This window comes from Choristoneura fumiferana, chromosome 11 (genome assembly GCF_025370935.1).
Source record: "Choristoneura fumiferana chromosome 11, NRCan_CFum_1, whole genome shotgun sequence".
NCBI lineage: Eukaryota > Metazoa > Arthropoda > Insecta > Lepidoptera > Tortricidae > Choristoneura > Choristoneura fumiferana.
The window spans coordinates 11,819,615-11,835,488 of NC_133482.1; the positions used below are offsets into that span (position 1 = coordinate 11,819,615).

Genomic DNA, 15,874 nt, shown 5'->3' on the forward strand with positions numbered 1-15,874 from the left:
GGAGGACCAATACGCCAATGGGTCGCAGCCTGCCGTCTATCCGCGGGGGTCGCTAGCAGCGCGCGTTCGCCGGAGGCGCGCCGTTTTGGCGTTTTCTGCAGAGACCGCAGCCCGCCGCCGCGCTCTCGCAGCATTCCGTGCCGCACTTGGACCATCTGCAGCCGGAGAATTACGTGGCGCCGCGGGTGCTCAAACGGCTTAAGGGCAAGGTAAGATGAAAATACAGAAGGGGTCGCTGCTTGCTTCTTAAGGTCGCGCAAGTTATTGCGTCTTTAAAAAACCGCAGCATTCCGTGTCACACTTAAAACATCTGCAGCCCAACTTGACCACTTGAATACCTATTTTTATCGATCTAAAGGAAAACTTATCGTATAGGAGTGAGTATTCTATCTATATCAAACACGACCTGTAATTTTGTCGCTTATCGTATCTATAGGACGCCTAGATGGCTAAGGCTGGCCTTGCAAATACTCAAGCACGTCTTTTTCAATTTCCAGTTCACCCAGCGCGTACTGGAAAGCCACGCCAACGTGAAAGACCTCCCGCTCCTCGAAGCTAAGCTCCAGTACATCAAGACCTGGCAGAATCTGCCCGATTACGGGCAGATGCTGTTCGTCGTACGTTTCATGGGACATCGCAAAGACGAGATCATTAGCATCGCAAACAATAGGATCATGAGGCTGGATCCGAATACTGGGGACCATTTGAAGACGTGGCGGTATAGCACCATGAAGGTATGTAGATATAAATACACCATCATCACGGCCTGAGCACAGGCCTCCTCTCAGAAGTCAAGATTTGGAACTTCGAACACCATTGAATTACTTTGCATGTTTGTGCAGGTTTTCCCACGACGTTTTCCTTCACTTTAAAGCTCGTGGTAATTTTTTATTGTAACTAATTTCGCTCATGAATATCGAAAAATCTCTGCTTGACCGGCCATATAAAGTGAAACCACTAGGGCACCACGGCTTTTTATTTTATAACTATGAAGTGGACTATAAGGATGTTCAATAGTTAGTATGTCCTGTCCTCCACGTCTTACCTTACAGCATAGTTTCTTGACGGATTCTTCCCAACAGCGGTTTTACCGAACCGGTGGTAGATTTTTTTTGACATTCATAAGTGCTTTAGCCTTTTTAAATTGAATAAAAGATATTTCGACTTTAACATGACAATTTATTATAGCAATTGAATAAATTTGCATCATAGTAAATAGTATTATACAGTTATTAACATGAAGCAAGATAAATAAATCGTAGTTCTTATTATTATAACCGCGTAATCTCTTTACAGCATGGAACGTGAACTGGGAAATAAAGCACATGATGGTCCATTCGAGGAAGGCAACATTATCTTCTCAGTACAGTCAGCCGACTGCAAAGTCGTGCACGAGTTTATAGGCGGCTACATATTCCTCTCGATGCGTTCCAAAGACGCCAATCAGATCCTGGATGAAGAGCTGTTCCACAAACTTACCGGTGGTTGGTCATAGATGCTAGTTTTCATGAAGCACATACTGTCCTTTTTCAACTAGTTAGCGTGTGAAAGGGTAAGCGTGCACTACAGACTGGGGTATGGACATAGAAACCTTTGGCGGAATATGTCACTAAAAGCTGTTTGTTGGGTATGTGATGGATGGTTCATTTTGAAATATTTGTTTATTTAACGGGCGGAATCTTATCATAACGTGTCGTCTTATGAAACTTTCATATGAAATTTGGTTAATTTGGTTTTGAACTTTTTTTATTTCCAATAATTTAATTTGCGTAGCGCTCTTTAAGGCTAGAAAGTGCACATACCTGTAGCTCGCACATTTCGGTACCAGTAGCTTGCGCATGGACGTCAATTTTTATACAAATAGGACAAGCGAGCAAGCTACTTGCATTAACATGCGAGCTACAGGCATAATGTATTCCCAGCCTAACGTCCCTGGGCTAAATAAAAAATTTCATGCGTCAGTAAATATGACTGGAAATATGCCTTGCTGCCTACAAACAGATAAAATAATTATAGTGCCTTAGAATTTAGGTCACGGTAAATTAAGTATTCCATTAAAACCAATTTATAAGTTCGTCGTGTAGTTTTAAAAAGGACGCTAACTGGTGCTCGCTAAGATTGAAATTTTGAATGAATTTTAACTAATGACTAATTTAAATAACTGCTTGGTTATAAAACTAGGAAGTAAAATCTATGAAATTCTATGTAAATTATTCGTTATAGTTGTAATCTTGCTTCGTAATTATTTTTTTATGTCTAAGATTGTGCCTATAATCGTTTTTTATAGTTTCACCTTTAAATGATATATTTTGTCGTACAATTTAATGAGATGTAAGAGAATGTATTTTTGTACCAAGAAAGTTAACAAATTAAATGTTATATTTACTTAGATCTTATTTGTAGTGCTTCCAATACAATTTATTAATATTTGTTTTGTAAATGCCAAATATAATTTTGAAGCATATGTATTATTACATCACTGTATGTAAAAATCTAGTTTTAAGTCGAAATGCGATGGATAAGAGCTTTTAATAGAAATAATTTTTAATTTATGCCTTACGATATATTATACGCGTATACGTTATTTTTATCTTGTAACAAACAATGATGTTTCACCAAGTGCCATTTACATAATAATGTGTCAATTTCAAACGCCCCATTTCTCTATGTAAATAAAAATAATTAAAAACAATACTTTTCTTTGTATGAAGGTTATAATTTATACATTTTTTTTTAACTTGGATGCAATGATTTGAATTACTATATATACTACTAAGATTTTCAGATTAATCTTCACCTTTTGCTATCACTTAACATTTATATTTCTGGTGCTTAAATTGTTAATATTTGTAGCATTTAGGTATACATTATTTTTAAATCTATTTATGAGTTGTAAATAACGATATACACCAATCAATAATAACGGCAAAATGCGTTGTTCTTAACTCATTATCTGCCATTTTCTTTAAAACGTCGAGGCAGAATACATTTTTGCTATGTTCATGCCATCGACAAGACAGTGCCTAGTACGCGCGTAGGTATACGCTCGTTTTTGAAAGCGCGTGTACGCGCGCACATGTGCGTTTTTGTTTTCTTTGAGCGTTAATGCGCATATAAGCTCGTATAAGCGCGAATGAGAACATGTCCTTTAGACCAAACACGAGCAAACACGCAAGAATGAGCGCGTACACGTGTGTTCGATTTAAAGTAGCGGGCGTGTAACCGCGTATGCCATAAACGAGCCAATATACGCAGAAAAAAACGCCAGTCTGAAACCGCCCTAATGTTAAACTTTCAATAATCTTAAGGTAGAGCTGTCATGTTTACGTATCAACAAAACAACCTCTAAAAGCAGTTTTTCCAGGACGCATTGATACTGGGGGTTCGGGTTAGTGTCCATCTTTATTTTTATTAAATTAATAACGTTGTCATAATGTACTTTAGATATCTTGAACGACGATGATTGACCTTTTGGAATTGTTGGACATGCTACCGAAAAAATATATACAGCGAAACTACATATATACAAGTCGTCGAAAATATGAGTACAACTTGCTTGCGAAAGACCCGGGATTTTTATATTGTCCCAGTTCTTGATTACGCTGAAAAAAAGTGGGCAAGCAAAGACAAAATCAAAATCCAACTCTCCCATTTGACAGCCCCTATATTTATCATAGCAGCTGGCTTACCGCCAGCGGTGTTAAGCAATAGGGTGCATTTTCCAGTGACATGACAACTCCCAATGCGAACAGAATCAGTACTGTACTGTGACGGAACGTTTATGTTTCGTTTTTTAGCAATTGGCGTATGAAAGCGACCAAGATTTACGAATGGTTGGTCGGGTTACCTGGTGGTCCAATGGCAGGACCTAGACGCGTATAGTCATAGAAGACGCGGAGTCGAATCCTGTCCGGAAAACCAGCCAGAAACACATTGCTAATAAAAACAAATAATATTTGAAAATATCAACTGGTCACATGCAGATATTTCCGACGATTGTAAGTCATTTTGGTTAATTAATGCAAATTAGATCTGTGTTGAACATTTCTCTATTTCTAAGGAAACTATAAACATGTTTATATACAAAACTTTACACAATAATTTAATTACCTTCTGTAGCATATAATGCTGTTAATTGTGTATTATGTATGTAATGTACCAATCTTAGCAAATAACTATAGTTGGCCTTATTTTTAATTAAACGTTTTGTACAAATTGTATGTACACTTTACTAAAGTAGTTTATAATATTAACGAAAGAATAAACATAAGTAATTAAATAACAAACTGTCTTTCATTATTTGTACAAGTTTTATTTAAAAAAAAAAATTACAAACATATAGTGTTCTTTGAACAGTATTTACTTAGTCAGAATGTTAAATTAACAGTCTTTTAATGATTGCCATTCCAAGTACAATATTATTTCCAAATTATGCCCTAAAAATGAGTATGTAGATGTAACATTTGGAGGGAATACTTACGGATTGTTTTTCCTATTACTAAAGGACGTCGATTATTGCATCTCATATGCTTTCAAATACTTCTTAGTATAATTAGAAACGTCATGTGAAAGTGGTGCTATGTTCATAACTAAAGCACATGAGCCAGAGACGTCATTCACATTGACAGTGCTGTCGGAGTTCCACAGTGTTCTTGGAGTCTCTTTGGTATTCTCGTCAGTGTTACCGATGTACTCTTCCACTGACAATGCATCTGCCTGGCCACAGACATATCTTGTGAAGAAGAGGAGGCGGTTACCTGAAAAATAGACAATAAAGCAACGTCTTATTCCTCCATCTCCATTTTGCCAATGGATATCCAGGTAGGGGGAGCATCTTCACCCTTTTGTAGTTAGTTTTCCGTTAGCCCAGACGAATTCGCTCCCGTCATCTTTATTTCCAGATAAATACGATCTAGGGCTCTTCAAGGCTAGAGTGAATAGGCTGTTACTGAACCAGTGAGATACATCTTTAGCCTCATCTGCACTTAACATCAGGTGAGATAGGGGTCAATTGCGGTCAGTTTTATGTAAAAAAAAAAAAGTGAATAGTTTCCTGAGTAAAAAGATATTCTTTTATTTAGTCAGTCAGTCAGTTAGTTCATCAGAAAATATTAAACATGTATATTTTCTTTTGTCAATACAAAAAAAATTATAAAGATGAAGCGCCTCAATGTTCTGGAGTGGGAGCTTGTGACGTCACACCGTGCAACACTTGTAAGCCGGAACCTTAACTGGCTACATCTTCCGAGCTAAACCTATCCTACCTACCCCAGGAATTACTATCTCCATTGTCATAGATAATAACGAAAATATGTATATGTTATTTAATTTTCTTATAGAAAATAACGCAAACAAGGAACTTGTCACAGGTATTTTAATTACAGGGCAGCTTTTGGTCGAAAGTGTGTTAGTCTTCTTTCTTCTAAATCAGTTCAGACTGGATACTTCAATGAAGTACTTTTTAGTTAACAATTAAATTCATAACATAATTATTGACTTACTTAAAAACTTACCTAAATTACAGACAGTAGCTGGAGGATTAGTAAAATTTGATATTAACTTCAGTTTCTGGTCCACATCAGGTTTAAACCTGTACAGATGGCTGAAGAAGCTTTGCGTACAGTATATGTAACCCTTGTAGGATATCATAAAGCTCAGTCTTATATCTGTGCCAATCACAGTAGACCATCTGTCTTTGGCTCCTAAATCTTCATATTTGTATATTGTTTTGTGACCTGCTGCATATACTGAGCCTTCATGCACACATACCGCTGGACTTTGTATTGCATCTGGGAAACTTGCGATTTTTCTATATGAACGCTGTTTTAAGTCATAAACTATAGCAGAGTCGGATATTATCCTGTAATTGAAAGTAAATGTTAAAGCACACTTTTTGGATGAAGTTGATGATGGTGTCTTGTTTGATAATGGTCAATTTCAGAGGTGAATGAAGATGGTTGGGATGACAAACCTTGTCTTAAAAAAATCAAAAACCAACAGACTTTAAAAAACAAAGAAAAAACAAGTCTAGTAGTCTCTCAAGTCTCATAGAACTCTATTAACTTTAGTACATTGTGTCTTAAGGGCGGTAAATAAGGAATTACGAACAAGAGTCTATTCGATGGCATGCAAATTAGTACGGGCAATGCCTCATTTACCGACCCCGGCCGGTTCATGAGAATCACATTAAGCGAGGGTTTTATTTGGGGGGTTGCAATCAAGGTAGCCTGCATGTTACGACACTGTTTACGAGCAAGTGTGATGAAAAAAAATTAACAGTTGAGTTGAGACCCATTCAAAATCGTAAACAGCTTTAAAATTGTTAGTAATGGGTCCCAACTGTTGAATTTGAACACATTCGTCCCCAGTGACACGTCTGCGACTTTTTATTTCTTACACCTATGCCAGTGACACATATTTGTGGCTGCTATGCGATATGCATAGGCATAGCATAAGAGCTTAGTGGATCGTTGCCGGGGCCGAGCATATTAAGTTATTTAACAGAGTATTATGCTCATGCATGATTGTTCTATTATTTAATCTGCCATACAATTTCTAACTCATGCATTAAGTTAATAAGTAAGCAAAAAACTGACCTAAATGCAGCTAACCCACCAATGAGATACAATGAATCCTCTACTATTGCTACCCCCGCATGCCGTCTCGCTGGCAGCTCCACTCCGTGATTAGTCCATTCTTTCCTCAGGGTATCATACACCTTCACATCTTTTATAAACACACCAGTACCTCTTGAGCATTCACCAGCAACCACAACCAGCTTTGTTGGCCCCCATGCAACGTTACTCCATCCCCACACATTCTTCTCCGCTATATTAAGCCAATGCTCAAAACCAAGTTTCTCCGAAAATGTGTACATACTGTGATATGTCAATGACCAGACTGGTACCACAGGTGTGTATTCAAGCAATCTACACTTGCTCTCTTTCATTAAACTCATAACTTCATTATAAACCCTCTCTGTGTATGTTTGCTGCAGCATTAACTCTTGCAATTGTAGTGTGGGAACAGATAAGTCAAATCCAAGAGTTGCCAGTTTGTGAAGGCAGTCAACTACTTTAGTTGCTAGACTATTTGGGTATTGTGTCATAATAAAATTAATAGCAGTCAAATCAGTAAGGGTAAGTCTTTTTACATCCAAACAACCAAGTATTATTAGTAATGCGTCACCACCAGTTTCGTTTTGGAGTAGCCACTCATGCCCAAAGTTAAATACATCCAATTCGCTTGAAACATCTAAATATGGATGAGAGAGGTACCAACACAGCTTGCTCAAGTTAGGGATATATTCCGGCTTCATTCGTTTGAAAGATAGTAATGCACATGTAGCCGCAATCTGCTCTAACTTGGTAAATCCTGAGTTCTGAGCTATTATCATAATTTCCAAGCAATTTGATGGTGACATCTGTATATCTAGAGTGTATTCTATTTGTTTCATCAGTTCTGTAATTTGTAAGAAGTTAACAGCAATAATTAGATCCCCAATTGTGGATAAAGAATATTCTGTGAGATCTATTAAACCAATGTTCATATATTGCAGTATGATTTTCATGGATTCAGCATCTATGACCTGCAAATTTAGGAAACAAATTTGTTAAATTCAAATGATAATGACGTATTCTTGTTAGATTCATTACGGATAAGAAACGATACTTACATCTATTGTGATTTCTTCTTTCTCATTCTCAACATAATGCCCGCTAAACATCGCTCGGAAATAGTCACTGTATTCGCAAAGAACATCTTTCTTCGCTTTAAACACCTGTTTATCAATAACTAACGAAACTTCTGCCATGTCTAAAAATTAACTTGTGAATTAACACTTAACACATGTAACAGTTTTAACAAAAGAAAGAAAATTTGAAAATTGATGCACTTGATCCGGAAGGAAATCTTTTAGCGAGGGGTCGAGGGCCAGCAGCCCAAAAAACAATATTGGTTGTTTTGTTTGGCTTTGGCGGCTGCCGGTAGGTTAGTTAGTTCCATCCACAGTTCCATAATCCGGACCGGACGGATTCAGCGGTTAATTTAAGCCCCCAGCTGGTCGCTGTCACTGTCATCAACTGGCGACGGCTTTTTTTTTTAATAGCACTGGAGACTGGAGACAGACTGGCTGTATGGACTACATTTCCTTTGACTACTCTTACGGAACAACACAGCTGTATGGAATAACTCCTTGTGCCTATTTTGTTGAGTGAGAGACCAATTAAAAAAAAGTAACAAGTGGTGCGGCCACATGCAGTCGCTCGTCGCTCGTTTGCAGCGATAAATCGGGTCACGTGACACCATTTTGAATTTCTCGCTACTCAAAAAAATAGCGTCAAGCCGCCGCGCCGCTTGGAACGCAGCGTCAAAATGGTTGCTTGCAGGAATGCTCTTGGTCTTGGAAGCTGATTTCTTAATCTCATTAAGTAGCAGTCGTGGCTTGGCAGTGGTACAAATAAAAGAAATTTGAGTGAATAAAAAAAATAGCAGTGTTTTTTCCGAAATAGAAGTTTTTTTCCCCAGCGATAAAGCTCCACATTTTCAGATTTATCGCTATATGTCACGTGACATTTGATGCTGGAAACGAGCGTCGAGCGACTTGCATGTGGTCGCGCCTCTTTCAAGTTCGAGTAAACGAAAGTTGTATTGTTTGTTATTCCAATGTTTTCTTTTCTTCCCACATTGAACAGACAAAATTAAAACGAATGAAGGCAACAGAAAGCTGAAATTATTTTGATTTTTCCTTTTCTACCTACCTACAACACACAAAGTTTCAGCTAGTTTTTTGGAGGGAAAATTTGACAGTTATTTAGTTTTTTTTTATTATTTCAAGTGACGGAGAGGTTTGATGTTATCACATTTTAGCACAAACTATATAAAGAGAACTAACGCAGACCTTTATTTATTTTATAAGAAAGAATAAAGAAAAAGAAGAGATTTCCTACGTTATTATTATTGAAGTGGACTAAAAATAAAACGTGACCTTAACGATACTACGAACGATATTGTGAACAAGTGCGTGGAATTTAAATAATTTACCCAGTGCAGTGATAAAACAACAGCTGACCTAATATTTTCGATGTTTAGCTGATAATTACAGCCAGGATGTCTGCTGTAGCAACAGCTTCGGCTACCACTGTTTCCGTTGATGAAGATGCGGATGAATGTGGACCACAATTGATCACAAAGTTAGAAGTAAGTACAATTATATGACAAGCTACTGAATGTGATATCACAGCGAGAGAAGACTTCAGTTAGAAGCAGCTGATTTTTACTTTACTGTAATATTAGAGGGTTGTCCTTGGGTTCCATTGATAAATGGTAATTGTAAACATCAGAATCATGCACTATCATTATTCCTTCTTTGAGGTGAACAAGTCTTATTGCTATAGTCAAGTAACCTATAATTTTGAATAATAATATATCTAGTTATCACAAGTATGCATTTTTTAGGATATAAATAATGCCATGTCCTTCGTTTGGACTAAACTATTGCAGATGTTTAACTGTGGATCAAAAAGCACGGCTACAATCCTCATTCTCTTGGATCAATCCATAAAAATGTAAAAAATCACAATTTTTTTTGATAATTTCCCTAATAATTATTTAACTACACAGGGCAATGGAATAACATCAGGTGACATCAAGAAGCTGGAGGAAGCAGGTTACCACACAGTGGAGTCGGTGGCTTATGCTCCTAAGAAATGGCTGATTACAATAAAAGGGATATCGGAAGCAAAAGCTGACAAAATATTAGCTGAAGCCTCTAAACTTGTACCCATGGGTTTCACTACAGCTACTGAATTTCACCAGAAAAGGTATAATTTTATTTGTTTAATAAAAAAATAGCTCAAATAATGGAGTAAATAAAAAGAGTGTGCTTCACCCTTCAGTGGGTAATGGCAAGATACATGCTGTCTTAAAAGTCAGTCATTTTTTTTTTCTCAGTGTTGTTAATATAAATTTTGGTTACCAGTAGAAAATATACTTGTGCTAATCTACAAAAAAAAAGGAGCCAATAAAAGTTATTCCATCCCTTGTTAAATGTTAATTCTTTGGCCAGATCTTAGATATTTTGATATTGTCTACATTTGAATAAAATCGTTTGCTGAATTTATCCAATAGGCACAATACTCATGTTTCAGAGACAACTTTGGTGATATAAAGCTTGAAAAAAAAACCGGTATTTCATAATTTAAAGAAATGGAGACGGTAATACATTTGCCACTATTTGTTAAGCGTCTGGTGATTATTAAATGAAAGGGAAGGTTGAACTACTATACTATTATTATTGATCTATATTTGGAGTAATTGCATAATTCAATATTCAATGCTTCAAATTATTACATGATGTAAGCAACCTACCCACTAACAATAAAAGGTCAAAACTTGGATGCAAGACCAGTAAAGTCTCACTTTGTGCTGTGCCATGCTTCAGAGATTTTCATGTATCCAATTAAGTTCCCCTTTCCATAATTTGCTCTTGATTTCATCCTCACCACCATGTTTCCTTTTTTATTTGAAAGAATTCCGAGTTTTAAGTTAAGTTTAATAAAGATATTATTTTTTATTATTTTATTAGTTTTTAATTTACTCAATTTATACACTTCATGCCACCTGATAGTGGCAATATATTGCCATCTTATAATTCGCAAACCCCGAAATAATATATTTCTTTCTCAGAAATCATAAAAAAATAAACCATGCTGTATATATTGTTAAAGTTCTATATACAAAAGATATTGGTCAAAGGGTTAATGTTCTTGGCCCATATACATATGGCTCATTGCAGAGTGAGATTGCTGAATGAGAGTGATTGGGCCAAAGTTTCCATGTATTTAACTTCACACACAATTGAATTACTACTAACAAATAGTTATAGCCACACCTCTGGTAGTAACAAAAAAAAACAGTTTGAATATTTAAGGTTAGTTTATTTATTTTAATGTTTCAGGGCAGAGATAATACAACTAACCACAGGATCGAAGGAGCTGGACAGGCTTTTAGGTGGTGGTATTGAGACAGGGTCTATTACTGAGATATTTGGAGAGTTTCGTACTGGAAAAACACAAATTTGCCACACATTGGCAGTGACCTGTCAGGTATGTACTTCATTAATTTATTATAACATCATTTACTATAACTTTTGATAGTATGTACAGTCAAGGCAAAGATATAAGTTCAAAAATATGTATACACGGCCTAATGTTAATGCAAAATATACATATTTTGTAAGATATCTTTGCCCTTGACTGTACATCAGAGCCAGATTAATATTGTTTTCATAAAAAAAAAAACACTACCACCAATAAGGTCTAATACGAAATATGAATGGCACAAAATGTTATAAATGAAAAATCATCAATATCTTTTGAAAAATTAGGAAGATGCAAGCGAGCGAATGTAGCTAGTTTGCAATCCATCTTTTTCTAGAAAATATGGGCTTTCTAGTTAAACAATAAAGATTAAACAAATAAAAAAAAAGCGTTGCGGTAAGTTAAAACCCGACGTTGACGCCATTTCCAGGTCGTTTCTGACTTACCATCCACTGCTCAACGTCTAAAATGTAACAGTATTTATTTTTGACCTTCTTTGTAAAAATGCGTCGCATTGTAAAAGCAAATTGTGGTATTCAAACAGTTTTTTAACACATGTAGAAAAAGCTATCATGCGAACCAGGGCTTGATTAGTTATCCCTGACCTTAAACTACTGTTCACAGCTACCAATCGAGCAATCAGGTGGCGAAGGCAAATGCATGTACATAGACACAGAGGGCACATTCCGGCCGGAGAGGCTGCTCGCGGTCGCCCAACGCTATGGCATGGAGGGCGCCGCTGTACTGGACAATGTGGCATACGCCAGGGCTTACAACACTGACCACCAGACGCAGTTGCTGCTGCAAGCTTGCGCCATGATGGCTGAGTCCAGGTAAACCACAGCTACCAATCGAGTAATTAATCCAAGCTAACTTTCCTCACACAGCTTATCTCACAGCAACCACTTGAGCATGCAGTTCAGATAAACTTGACTTACAGCTACCACTTGAGCAATTTGTCCAGGTAAACTTTACTCACAGCTACCAATTGAACAATTGGTCTAGGTTAACTTTACTCGTAGCTACCACTCTAGCAATCAGGTCAGGTAAACTTTATCTATTCATGAATTCCAATCCATAGGCTTCTTTATTCCCTATATTCCTACGAAATCGGGACAAGAATAAATACATCTACGCAACAAGAATACGACTATATACAATCGGAAAGTTGTTTTTGGGAAGATGGATTTTTGTGAAGGGATTTTTTTTTGTTGTCTCGCATTTTGCCCTGATTTTATGTGCATGTATTGTTTTGTTTTACATAATTTTTAGGGTTTCGTACACAAAGGGTGCCAACGGAACCCTATTACTGAGACTCCGCTGTCTGTCTGTCTGTCTGTCCGTCTGTCACAGGGCTCTATCTCTTGAGCCGTAATAGCTAGGCACTTGAAATTTTCACAGATTATGTATTACAGTGGCCACTACAACAACAAATACAAAAAAAAAAAATTTGAGCGAAACGATTTATTATTTGAGCGAAAAATTATTACTGAACTATTTGATCTAAAAAGATTTTTCTTATATTTAATGTCTGCACTCACGCATTTATACACATTCGTACAATGTATACCGCAACTACTACACTACGCCACCTTTGCAGATACTCCCTCATAATCGTGGACAGTGCTACAGCACTGTACAGAACAGACTACTCTGGCAGAGGAGAGCTGAACCCAAGACAACAGCACCTCGGGAGGTTCATGAGAATGCTGCTGAGATTGGCCGATGAGGTTTGTAAACCCTACTTCACTGCGGATGCAGTTAATATATACGACCGCATATTTACCGAATAAATCCACAACCTGATAAGATAACTCATGCTCCTAGACCTAGACCTACATTTTGTCAGGCCCCTTGATGGTGTCATACATGTGGTACACCGTTAGACTGGCCAGGTACTGTAATAATTGTTGTATTATTGGGAGATCTGAGGAGTTTCTACTTTTATTAATTGGTAGTCCTTTAGTTTGACGATATTTATAATCACAAAAACGAATGAACAAAAAGTATGTAAAAATCAACAATTATGTAACAACTAAATTAAGCTAATTTAAAATTATTATTAATAGTAAAACAAACTAATATCTAAACTAAATGGTTGGTTGTTTTTTTTATTTGCTATTTAGAATGTAAACACGATTTTAATAGAATATTCATATACATGAAATATAAATATCTACTTTTGTGTTGTCACGTTTCAAAGCAAAAATAAGGTAACCATATAGAGAAGTTTTTGAAAATATCGAAATAAAAAAAAATACTAAGGCCAGGATGTGTGTTAATTGGCCCAAAATGTTGTACAAACGTATGTTACCTACCCTGTGTAGACATTCGGCACACGATAACACACACTGTAAAAAACCGAATATATCGTGACTGCACTAATCAATCACGACACACGAAACAGCAAAAACAAAACAGCCACTTTAAATGGCTAAAGAACGTAATTACTAATTAAAATTCCTTTGTAATTACTTGCAGTTCGGCGTTGCGGTAATTATAACCAATCAGGTGGTGGCTCAAGTGGATTCAGTGGGCGTGTTCAACGCGGACACAAAGAAGCCGATTGGCGGGCACGTACTTGCGCACGCGTCGACCACCCGCCTGTATTTGAGAAAGGGGCGGGGCGATAACCGGATATGCAAGATTTATGATAGCCCGTGTCTACCGGAAACGGAGGCCATGTTTGGCATCAGTACCGAGGGCATTACGGACGCTAAGGAATAATTTTATATTGTGTAGCAGTTAATGGCTTGAATTCATAAGCTGGTCTAAGGGTACGGTGTCACTAAGCGAAGTCCGCCCTGACGAAAGTTAATTATTAAGATGTCCAGGAGGTAATGTCGGAGAGTTAGAATGTAAATTGCTAACAATATTAATTATTTCTCTTTAGTTTTACAATTTGTTTAATTGAATTTTAATGTAAAGTATAGTAATCTCTGGAGACAATTTTAATAAAAATATGAATTTAGTATGGTTTTTATTTTAGTTGTTTACTAGTTAAATGAAAATAATAAATAAGTGAACGCATCAGATGTAAGGTGCCAAAATTATTTTCAATACTAGCCTTTTTTTGTGGACTGTACTTACATTGTCATCCAAACTTCATATATCTGTACCAAGTTTCAAGTTCATATCATTAATCGTCGAAGAATTCTGGTCTGCGGAGACGATTCTGGCCCGTAAATCAAAATTACACTAACTGTTTATTTTACTGGCACCGCACCTACATAAGTATGTATGTGTAAACAAAGTACAGATTTACAACTGCGAATTCTCTTACAACTCTTACAAGGGATATCTTCAGGCTAACCTAGTTGAAGTGTTTAACTTTGTAGTTTATCATTATACTTACCTTTTACGATTTCTTAGGTTTAGGTAGGTGTAAATAAGAGAAATATAATGTTGGAATCGGCGAATTTCGCATTTATTCAAATACAAATTTTAAATATGACAAATTGAACTTTTGTTTCTATTGCTTTTCTATATTTCAACAAGTGTATATCATAAATACAAGCCAGTAAGCGTTAGCATTATTTCAATTCATATGATTTGAATAAATTATTTATTGGAAAAATACATTATCAATTAACTCTTCATATTGCTATATTCATTACAACTAAGGTACCATTATTGCTTGAATTAGTTAAGACATTTGTTTACTCTCGCAAAACAGTTAAAAAAATGGCCTTTTATTTTTATTGCCCAGGAAACCACACAATTATATTTTTTTAACGGTAATGTAATAGTCCTAGTGTGATACAGTCCAGTGGACAGGAACATAAGGCGTTAATTTACCAGTCGCACACTAAATAAGAGTAGGTAATTTGAGGTAAACATACATCTCAACCAAAACAGCACTCCTAATATATCCCATTATGTATCAAAAACAATAAATAAATATTTTCTACATATAAGCCCGCTCGCTACTTCTAATATAGTGCAGACGTAGACGCCACAGGCCTTATACTACGAAGTGCAAATTCGAACTTCGTATTTTGCCGTCCCGCTTACGCTTATATTATTTAATACGAGAGTGAGAGGGACGGTACGATACGAACTTCGATATTCGAATTTCGTAGCATCCCCCTGAGCCTTTAGCGTACCTACATAGTTTTAAGTTAAACTGTTACTAGTTAACAGTTTGTTGCCGAAACGTGTCGCCAGAGGCGCTTTGTCTATAGTAATCGAAATTTTAACACGATTTTGTTTCAATAAGTACGAAACTAGAGGCTCAGTTGGTTATAATAGCTGACTGCCGAAACTTCATTTTCTTCTAATCAGTAATTGATAAAATATTATTAACCCATTCACTGCCCATGGCGACATGTTCGCGTCTGACGCGACCAATACCTACTTCTTTGACGCTTATAGGCGTCAATAAATTTGTCTGAATTCAGATTAGTTAATGTTTAGATCGGAAGATTTTCGCACTGCGTTTTGATCGTGGATGCTTGGCCGTAAATAAATTAAGAATATTATCGTAATGGAAAAATTAAAATGTCTAAAGCCTGTTAGAACCACTGGGCTAAATAGCGTTCAGTATTATTTGTATTATGACGGGTTAAAACTGAACGTATTCAGAAGAGTTGTTCCGTGTAAGACACAAAATTCATAGTTTCTGTACTTAAGTTACAAAGTACAACATTTGACCCTTTCCGGAATATTAAAGACCGCAGAATAAGCACATATATTATATTACTATGCGACATTTTGATCTAATAAGAAGATCCGTTATGTACCTTCAAATAGTCACTTGATATAAGTACAATTTA

General features: G+C 36.5%; 3 protein-coding genes across 4 annotated transcripts in view; 2 read left to right on the plus strand and 1 right to left on the minus strand.

Moving 5' to 3' along the window:
* Positions 1 to 4,301, plus strand: part of LOC141432923 (unc-112-related protein-like) — a 4,690-nt gene extending 389 nt beyond the window's left edge. Inside the window, 4 exon segments of the mRNA XM_074094757.1 lie at positions 102 to 209; positions 498 to 738; positions 1,297 to 1,332; positions 1,335 to 4,301. Of these exon segments, the coding sequence (XP_073950858.1) occupies positions 102 to 209; positions 498 to 738; positions 1,297 to 1,332; positions 1,335 to 1,495 (546 nt within the window). The 3' untranslated portion in view covers positions 1,496 to 4,301.
* Positions 1 to 14,070, plus strand: part of spn-A (RAD51 recombinase homolog spn-A) — an 18,202-nt gene extending 4,132 nt beyond the window's left edge. Inside the window, exons 1-6 of one of the 2 annotated variants that reach the window (XM_074094569.1) lie at positions 8,691 to 9,198; positions 9,622 to 9,821; positions 10,958 to 11,105; positions 11,724 to 11,932; positions 12,700 to 12,829; positions 13,581 to 14,070. In XM_074094569.1, coding sequence (XP_073950670.1) covers positions 9,109 to 9,198; positions 9,622 to 9,821; positions 10,958 to 11,105; positions 11,724 to 11,932; positions 12,700 to 12,829; positions 13,581 to 13,826 — 1,023 coding nt within the window. In that variant the 5' untranslated portion in view covers positions 8,691 to 9,108 and the 3' untranslated portion in view covers positions 13,827 to 14,070. Of the gene's footprint in view, positions 1 to 8,690; positions 9,199 to 9,621; positions 9,822 to 10,957; positions 11,106 to 11,723; positions 11,933 to 12,699; positions 12,830 to 13,580 lie in introns of those variants that run through there. The other variant, XM_074094570.1, reaches the window with a different exon arrangement.
* LOC141432799 (kelch-like protein 8) lies at positions 3,101 to 8,062 on the minus strand. Its single transcript, XM_074094567.1, has 4 exons — positions 7,676 to 8,062; positions 6,597 to 7,588; positions 5,514 to 5,860; positions 3,101 to 4,757 (listed from the first exon to the last, which is right to left on the minus strand). The coding sequence occupies exons 1-4, from the start codon at positions 7,811 to 7,813 to the stop codon at positions 4,513 to 4,515; spliced, it is 1,722 nt and encodes a 573-aa protein (XP_073950668.1). The 5' UTR covers positions 7,814 to 8,062; the 3' UTR covers positions 3,101 to 4,512.
* Positions 14,071 to 15,874: the final 1,804 nt, after the last annotated feature.

Excerpts from the sequence above, each read along its gene's own strand:
- LOC141432799 (XM_074094567.1), bottom strand. The coding sequence starts at position 7,813 with ATGGCAGAAGTTTCGTTAGTTATTGATAAACAGGTGTTTAAAGCGAAG. Across the intron at positions 7,589-7,675 it reads AAGAAGAAATCACAATAGAT|GTCATAGATGCTGAATCCAT; the intron begins GTAAGTATCGTT and ends CTAAATTTGCAG. Across the intron at positions 5,861-6,596 it reads GGTGGGTTAGCTGCATTTAG|GATAATATCCGACTCTGCTA; the intron begins GTCAGTTTTTTG and ends TTTCAATTACAG.